Here is a 9,637-nt window from a genome sequence, read left to right on the forward strand (position 1 = left end):
AGAATTTAACTGAAGCCCACCCGATAACTGCAATCGCAAGCCTATGCTGAAGCATAGCACTCAAACTGGGTATTTACAAAAGTGCTTTCATAAGATAACACTTGCAATACTTACGTCATACTTTATGTGCTGGTAAATTCCTCATTATTTCATGAACAGATTGTTTTGTTCTGAAAAATTGTGATTTTTAAGCTTGCTAATAAACAATAAAATAATAACACTAATACTAATATTTTCCCCATGATCATTCTCTGTAAGTATCCATTTTTTATTGTTGCATCATATCATTTCTGCTTGCAAACTGAACAAAACTATATTTCATAAACATAAACTATTTCATCCCCAAAATTAATACTATGCCTTACATGAGGTATTAAATTCGCTAAAAACAAGAGAACCTGATAATACTCATAATCACAAACAGGTTTCACACTAGCAATCGTTTTCTGTAAGTATCAATTATTTAACTGGGGATGTTCTTGAAACAAAAACTCCATTAGTTATTGCAGAAGAGATGAAATACAGAGGAGACTCACAACAAAGAAGAAGCCGATACTCATCATCTTGGCCGTTCGTCGCATGCTGTGATTGGCCAGGCCCCTCCTCTCAATCAGCTGCTGAGAGATGACATCACCAACACCAACCAAGGAGCCTGGAGGAGAGAGTGGGCAGATGAGAGACAGGGAAGACACCAAGGAAGGGTGAAGGAAAAGAAGGAAGGTGGGGATGTAGGAAGAACAGATAGCGAGAGCGCATGGGAGTTTGGAATAGAGAAAGAGGAAAAGGAAACAGAGAAACAGAGAAAGAGGGTAAGCAAGAACGAGGAACGACAGAGAGAGAGAGAGAGAGAGATCAAGAGATTGGGGACTGTTAGCCTTGTCTCTCTCTGTAGGTTAAGTGCCAATGCTCAGCAGGCAGACACGTGCCCAGGCACATGCCAGTGTTGGTGCCAGCACTGGTACCGGCATGAGTTCCCTTTGGGGAGGGTTAGCAAGAGGCTCACTTAATATCCCCCCCAATTAATTTCTTACACTGCATACGAAAACAACCTGATTCCGCTTAATAACACACCAAGATGTCCTTTATTTCACACATGATGAATAACGAGATTTATATTACTGACTCTGTGCGTCCCCAAAAATTACCACATTGGCTATGCTGTGATGGGGGCAGTCTTTTCCCCTCAGAAACCATCATGGTAGTTGCAGACTAGTAGTGACAGCAACTACAGTTACGGTGATTAAATTTACACAGTGGTTAAGTTTAGGTAGTGGTTATGTTTAGGATTAACGTGAGGTTGTCATTTCTGAGTGTTCTCATTTTACTGAACAAGGATATCGAGCTTTGTCTAATCATGTCGATTACGAGAGAAAACACCCTCATGAGTTGTTCACAAGGGGCCAAAAATTCAGCCAATACGGTCGTTTAAACAGGAGGGCCAGTCTCACATGATTGGTCACATACTGCACCTAGAGGAAAATGTATGTATATACACCCTTCTATGTAAGCAATAAGACTGCTCTCCTTTTGCTGTACTGCAAGACATTCAATATCAAAACATCATATAGTAATAGTGAACAGATAACAAAGGTGTGTGTGTGTGTGTGTGTGTGTGTGGGTGTGGGTGTGTAGGCAGGTGGAAATAGATATTGCCTCTAAGGATAATGTAACCAGAGGGCTGAGCAAAGTGTAAACAACTAAAAAAAGGATGGGACCTTGATTTGAACCTTGGTGAACTCCCTAAGTGAGGATGATAACAAATCTTCTCTCTAAACAGAAGAGGGATTATAAAAAAAAGAAGAACTGAACCAATTCAAACCCAGGCGCTAACGGATTTAATTAAGGTGTAATGATCTTGAACTTAAATTTCTGAAAAATATATTTTTGACTTATAGAAGCTGTCGGTTCAATAGAGATAACTGCTTCTTAGAGTCTTAAAAATAAAAAAGACATTTGGAAATAGGCCTGCAGATGTTGAGAGCCGAGGAATTTGAGCATAGGTTTATGGGTAGTGCATGCTTAAAACAAGAGGGGGAAAGGTCTGATAATTGAGAGATATGATAAATCCCCAGAACAAAGGAATCACTCTTTCAGAAAGGTCGTGGGAATAACATGCAGGTGGAACATAATGGGCCTCACTTAGTAAGAAAGGTATAGGACTCGAGCAGAAATGGTTTTAAAAATTCAAAAATTAGCAGAAAATGTCACTCTTACAAATGTGAACGAAAATGTTCTGAAATATGACATTAACAACCGTTTTGATGAACCCCCCCCCCCCAAAAAAAAATAAAAATCAGACTACACAACTTCTGGGAGAAGCATCAACAACAAAACAAGGACTTCAAGCTCATGTAAGACTGAGACTCATTTTCCCGTCATTGACATTCGGATAAAGTATATTCTGACCTTATGGCCTGTATGTGCCCACTGAGCCAAAAAAAAGAGGAGGAGGAGGAAGAGGGGGGGAGAAGAAGAAGAACAACAACAACAACAACAATAACAACATGTGCAGGACCTCAGCGTGACATTGACAAGTCTTTGTTACTTAGCTTGGGTGGGTCTGTACAATGATCAGTGATACACAACAAAAGGATGTCCCCATTAATTAAGAAACTATGGTGATCAAAAGCAAACTTTTAGTGGATCATTTGAATACACATTTTAACAAACACTGGCTCTGCTATGGCGTCAGCAGCTGTAGCTATTGATCGACACAAATGTGAAGGTTCATTGGGATGATGTGTGTGTAGTATAATGCCAATCAAAAAGATGGAGTGGGTCACAGCCATCCAAACCAAATGCCACGAATCCCTGTCACTTACGCGCACACACGCACGCACGCACGCACGCACGCACACACACACACACACACACACACAAGTGGGCAAGTGGTGTGCGGATGGAGCATTTTTCAGAAAATCGACGGTGTGTAGAAGGATTGTAACAACATAAGAAGGGCGGTCTCTATGTGTATGTGTGGGTATTGCGCGCCACTGTGAGTGTGCAGGTGTTTGACCTCAGCAACTAACTTTCCAGAAGTGCTCTGTAATAGAGACCTTGCTGTGAGCCAATGGGACAGAAGGATAGCAGGTGGTAGATTAGAGGCGGCGGTAAGCGTAGAGACCTCCCTCACAGAGAACCGATGAGAGAGAGCACGAGAGAGACAGAGAGATTGTTGTTCAGAGCTACACACCGTGGCAGCCATTTGTGGCTCCATTTTGGATGGAGCCACCGGAGCCACCGAGAGAGACAATCTAGGATTCTGATATTACTACTTCACTGCCGCCCATTAATGTGCTACTTCCTTTTCCCTCCTCGGTTGTTTCCCTCCTTCTCTCTCTGTTATCCGCCCCCTCTTTTTTGGAAAGCTTTCAGACCCTGTGAGTAGCCTCCTGCCATGGAGGAGTGACTGCTGCTTCTATTATTCGCACCTTGACTATCTCTCTCCCTCTGGAGGGTCTAAACAAACACAGCAAGGCCCGTCTAGCATCAGAGCAGATGGCCAGGGACAGGACAAAAGGACAAAAAAACCCAGAATGGACGAAAGGATGGGTCGCTAGATGGTTGGATGGACGGGAACCAACAACTGCAGAAAAAAAGAAGTATTTTCCCTTGCATTGTCTGCATCAAACATTCTCCTGGGTGTCTGCATATTAGACAACAAAGTTTCACGAGGTTCAATCTGTTTTTTTTTAACTGCAATGAATAAATAAATAAATTCTACTATCTAAATAATGTCTCTATATGTTAGTAATGTCTAGTGTATGTTCCTCGTACATGCAACCGCTCCCGGAAACCGGCTGGCAGCTGTACAGACCCACTATCGTCGTCCACCGATGTCGACCATCTACCAGGAATAAAGGACGGCACTGTATCATGACAGAGGATGAACCCAGCAGGACAGGGGTGAACCTTTCCTTAAAATGTCAACGGGCCGCTAGTAAAGATAGTTAAAGTGGAGAAGAGCGATACAAACACACACAAGCATGCATGCACCCATGCATGCACGCACACACACGCAGGACAGAGCAAATGCCAGTCGTTCACTCTGAGAAACAATAAAACCACGTGTGTGTTAGTTTGACGCAGAGGACATTGGCTGTAACGTGGGGAGACGGGCTCATGAGAGGAGAATAAACCCATTTAAAGATCAGGGGTCTGGACCGCTTCGGCCAACTCCACAACTTGTTTTGCTGACTCAAGAAAGAAAAAAAAACCCAATCAAAGCAGGTATAAACCGTGAAATACCTCTTTCCTGAAGAAACACTGCTCCTTGGCTGTTGTAAAATGCTAGCTGAATATCGGGGAAAGCGAAGCTAAACAACGAATATTTCATGAAAAAAAAAAATCAAATGGCTAGTTCGAAAACATCAACCATCATATAATGAACTTTAAAACATATTTATTTATTTATTATTTATTATTATAGATTCATTCATTCATTCCTCTTCAGCCACTTCTCCGGGGTACGGTCAAGGTATTTTATTATTATTATTATTATTATTATTATTATTTCTTTAATTATTCATATTTTTAAATTATTTTTATATTTATTTATTATTATATATTAGTATTTATATTATTCATTATTATATATCAATACTTATTGTTCGTATTTATCTATTTTATAATAAAACATATCTAATACATATAAAACAAAAAAAGTATGAAGAAAGGTATAATTGTACACGTTGAGCTATTGCCAAGCACTGGTTTCCCTCAGGTTTACCTAGCTGTGAAAGACTTGTGGAGAAAACCGGATCGTCTTTGGATAAAACAGAACAGAACAAAACCCCGTAACAATGCGCCATCAATATCTAGTGATGAAAATAGAAAGAGATGTCTGACCCCGGGCCGGTCCTCTAGGAGAAAAATGCTGTTGGCACACAGCTACCGCTGTACTACACCTGACCTTGGGTTGAGGGAGGGAGGCAGAACCACAGGAGAGGGTGAAAAAAGGCTGAATTCAGACTGGCACACCCTCGGATGGGTGCAGTAAGTTGGCTGGCTTCCCCCCGGGTGGGGGAAAAAACGAGGAAGGATGGAGCTCAGAGCATTTAGCTGATGAGACGAGTCCGACCTGCATCACCCCGTATGAAGAGCTGCACTCAGTCTCAAACAACAGAACGGGAACGCCACGTCCCAGAGACGGTTGGGAAAAACTTATACAAGGCATGTGCGTGGATGCGTGCATGTGTGTGCATAAGTGTGTGTGCGCACGCTTAGGAATTGTGCTGTCAGCGTGTCAATACAAATGGGAAATGTATACGTCAAATTATCAGTGCATCAAGTCATTCAGTCCCTCACCAACAAACACACACACACACACACACTCAGCACAGGTACAGCTTGCTTGGTGTTGCGATCATGAGCATTACCTTTCTGTCTCTCCTCACCCTTCCTCCCACCTCTCATTCTCTTCTCTTTCCCTCCCCACACTCCCCCTCTCTTCTGATTCTTCTTCCTAGTCTCTCTCTCTCTCCTTTTCCTTTAACGTGAGTGAAGACAATGCTGATGAGTCATTTCAGTTGGTAATCTCCATTACATAAATATAAACCAAGAAAAAGGCAGGCTTGTGCATGCATGCATGCACGCACGCACGCACGCACGCACGCACGCACACACACACACACACACACACACACACACAGTATCAGATCTAGGCCTAATCAACAAGTCCATAACCTTCTATATCTAAAGTATGTGAATCCCAATGAAATTTTTAAAAAAAAATCAATTTTTTTACTTGGTTTTTAAAATATTTTGTCAATCTCAATGAAATTTAAAAAGCTTAATCTGTTGTTACAACATGACATCTCCTGTTCTTGGGGTCTTGTAAAGAAAAGAAGCTATTAATCCATAGTTTCTTTACTTATCTGGTAATGTCAAGATTTTTAGCCACAAGGACAGAATCTCGCAGATTAAATAAATTTTCTTCTTCTACTTCTTCATCTCATTTTTTTTATGTCCTTTTTGTTCTTTATGCTGACAATCCCACCAAGTCAAACTACTTGTATGTGCAAATGTACTTGGAGCTTGAACTTTAACACTCCTGGCTTTCGTCATAGTTTGATGGTTGGACACAACTTTGATTTACTGTAACCGACTTGTGCAGTGCACATCATCTGCAAACATGTTTACATTCACAGTGAGGTGAATGAGAAAAATAAAACTTTATTTAGATAGAAAATGTTGAACCGAGTTTCCAAAGTGATTCACAGCAATATAATAACAAAAGCAGCCAACGGATGAAATAGCAAAATATTTAACGATGCAAAAAGAACTCGTTTAGAAAAGTGGGAATTTTACAAAGGAAAAAGATACCCAAAAGTTGGGCCCCAGCAATGAAATGAATGATTTGATGGAAAATGAGGCAGAAAACGTCGATTTTATTCTTGCCACACACATTTATTTCTAACCCCTCTCTAACCCCCCTTTTCCCTTTGCTTTTAAGCTTTTTATCAATCTGGAGGAATATTCTGAATTTGTTCTGTATACCTTTAACTTAGCTGATGAAACCCATTCTACCTCATGCATCCAATGGCTTTGTAGCACCACTGAAGAATAATTCAATATTTCTGATGCATGAATGTTGCAATAATACTGTAATGATAATAATAATAAAAAAAAAACGTTTAAAACATGGGAGACACCAAAACAATAGGATTGATGTAATAGAGACGTTTCTGGTGTGCACTGCTGCCATCTAGTGTTTGCAAAACTGCACCACATTAGATGAAACCTAAATACAAGCCTACAATTTACTGAGCGACAAATCTCAATGACCAACATGAAAACACGCGCGCGCGCACACACACACACACACGCGATATGTTCTCTGCACCATTGCACTTTATTGTCTCATATTTCACCGGTATATAGTTAATCCTTGTGTATATATCTGAAGACTGTTGTGTTGTTATTCTTTGTTAAGTACACTGTGACAGCCATGAAACCGGAGTCAGATTCTGGCCACACACACACACACACACCCACACACACACACACACCCCTAATGGGCCGCAATCTGTCAACATGACAAAAGCAAAAAAAAGTGAATGTTTTCTTTTGCTGACATAAAATCATGCCTCCAGCACTGTAGTATGATATCATCATCATCATCATACGACAGTCATACTGGCTAAGAGAAGCACAAATTCAGAATGGATATTCTAACGGTTTTGATTAGGCTTTGTCAATTTCTCCAAGCATACAACAAATTTCGAGAGTCATCTCGCGTACCACCGAGGACTCTCTGCATACCCGTGGTGATGAAACACTCGAAGAACCACTGCATCACAGATTTTACACATCACAGGACTGTGATTAGACTGGGAATCACAGGCGATATGTGTAGTTTTACACTGTAATTCTGCACTAATTCAATACCATTCATTGTCTTTCAGTGGTATTGTATTAGGATGTGATTCGGATATTGTCATATCACGATACACAATTTTTGTTGTCTAATGACAACAAGAATCTATTACTTAAAATTTCTCCAAAAGAAAGAGGTCTGAAATATTTGGGGGTTAAGGTTATTGCTATTTCCTAATATTACCTACACTATATTACCTCCACAACATGCAAGACAGGGTCAGCGAGACAGACACAGGTCAAACGGTGCGAGTCAACGATAGTGACTTCCAGGGGGAAGGGCTTCTTTCACAGAACACAAGTGGAACGGATTTGAATGACGGACAGGACTCTGAAATAGCCTCTGACAGGGAGGGACATATTCTGACAACGCGCCTGTACGCTTGACCACATCTAAACAAGAGAGGAACTTTAGGAATCTCTGCAGGGGAACTGTACTGTGCAGCAGCAGCAGCAGCAGCAGCAGCAGCAAGCAGACTCACAATGCCGGGGCAGTGCAGACTTAAATAACGCAAAACAACGTCTAGACTTGGTTTAATTCTGACATTTGTCAAATGCTTTGAAAATTCAGGGTTTTTTTTTTATATCTCAAACAGGGTTGAAATCTCTGAGTGAGAGAGTGTGTGTGTGTGTGTGTGTGTGTGTGTGTGTGTGTGAAAACATACCAGCAGTCACAATCTGGACAGTCCATGGATATTTGGTCATCAAGGCCTGGTAGGATCTCCACAGGCCTGCCATTCTAGCTCCTACAGAACAGAACTGAAGTGAAGAAAGAAAGAAAGACACAGACACAGACACAGACACAGACACAGACACACACACACACACACACACACACACACACACACACACAATCAGTGGTCACGTACAGCCTGATGCTCCCCATCACGGTCTGCATGACCGCTTATCACATTACCGACGGATATGTATGAGACCTGCTTGTGCTATCGGCACCAGTGAATGAACAGCACGCCATGTAGAGGCCGTTATGCTGCAGTTTCACCTTCAATAAAATGGCGCTGCAACGGCGTGTCGATAGCTTTATTACAAATGCAATCTACACAAGTCTTTAAAGGGCAATTACAACACCCCGAGAAGTGACACACCGTTAACGGCTGACTGAGTTAACTCAAAACACGGAACCAGCTCCGGTCAAACTTTCCGCACAGCGGTGATCCGTAATATGAAAAAAGCAAAAAGTAAATGCGCGTGGATCAGGCAGTGTCGTGTTGAGTGGCGCAAGGCGTAACGTGGTGTTTCTGTGAGACAACTTTGGTGTTGTGAAGGAAAACAGCGTCACGCCGCTACTCACCAGCTAGACTGATCCAGTGCCACCGATTGACACGGGCTACGTCACTTCCCCTGTAAACATGGAAGAAAATGTTATATGTCGCCCTCTAGTGGCTGAACCCCCCCCAACGTGACGTACGTCACAATTTGTACAGCCCAAAATCACAAGGTAGTCCGGAAGGGCTGTACAAGCAGTACAATATACAATAATATACTCTATCCTTGCACCTTAGACCCGAATGAGGGAAAAACTCCACAAGAAAAACCTTATCAGGGAAAAGAATATGGGAGAAACCTCAAGAGGAATCGGTCTTCCAGGACAGACAGACATGCAATAGGTGTCAAATACACACAAGTAACAGAATTATAATGTAACACCATGGATTGCACAGAGCACGGTGATGTAGAACACATACAGTTCATGTATAAAACTTAGTACATTTAAATGTGCTGGGTAATAAACTTGTAGAGACTGCAAGGCAAATTTAGTGAATCTATGACCACCCAAGACAGCATCGGGAACCCCACAGATGCAGTCAAGAGCCCTCAGGACCCCACACCACAAAACCAGCTCTGCTCAGTGCAGCCCTGCAGAGAGAACAGACTGCACATACACACAAGAGGCGAGGCAGACCCCGACACAGCATTCACACAGAGAAAGACGACGAGTGACGTGTGATGAGAGTGACGCAGAAGTTGTCATCGCCAAAACAAATAGTATGAAAGAAACACACATCACCAGCAAATAACCAGTCACAAATCAAAATTCGCCAAGGTAATATTTTATTCTATCAACACGAAATGATCAACATTGTATGTCTGTTTATTTGCATTTAAAGACTCGTGGCAATCTCCACTAATAAAGGGGAAAAAAAGCAGAGTCTGTACGTTATACTCTCAAAATATAAAAACAACATAAAACCTTGGTACGGAATATAACAAAGTTATAACTGAAACTATCAAACGACAC

General features: G+C 41.6%; 1 protein-coding gene across 3 annotated transcripts in view; it reads right to left on the bottom strand.

Annotated features, from left to right (window-relative positions):
- Positions 1 to 8,731, bottom strand: part of mpv17 (mitochondrial inner membrane protein MPV17) — a 30,788-nt gene extending 22,057 nt beyond the window's left edge. The window contains exons 1-3 of one of the 3 annotated variants that reach the window (XM_056294903.1): positions 8,690 to 8,731; positions 8,043 to 8,136; positions 537 to 652 (exon numbers count right to left, since the gene is read on the bottom strand). In XM_056294903.1, the coding sequence (XP_056150878.1) occupies positions 537 to 652; positions 8,043 to 8,115 (189 nt within the window). In that variant the 5' untranslated portion in view covers positions 8,116 to 8,136; positions 8,690 to 8,731. Of the gene's footprint in view, positions 1 to 536; positions 653 to 8,042; positions 8,137 to 8,483; positions 8,517 to 8,689 lie in introns of those variants that run through there. The other 2 variants (XM_056294904.1, XM_056294905.1) reach the window with 2 other exon arrangements.
- Positions 8,732 to 9,637: the final 906 nt, after the last annotated feature.

Source organism: Lampris incognitus, chromosome 15, assembly GCF_029633865.1.
Source record: "Lampris incognitus isolate fLamInc1 chromosome 15, fLamInc1.hap2, whole genome shotgun sequence".
NCBI lineage: Eukaryota > Metazoa > Chordata > Actinopteri > Lampriformes > Lampridae > Lampris > Lampris incognitus.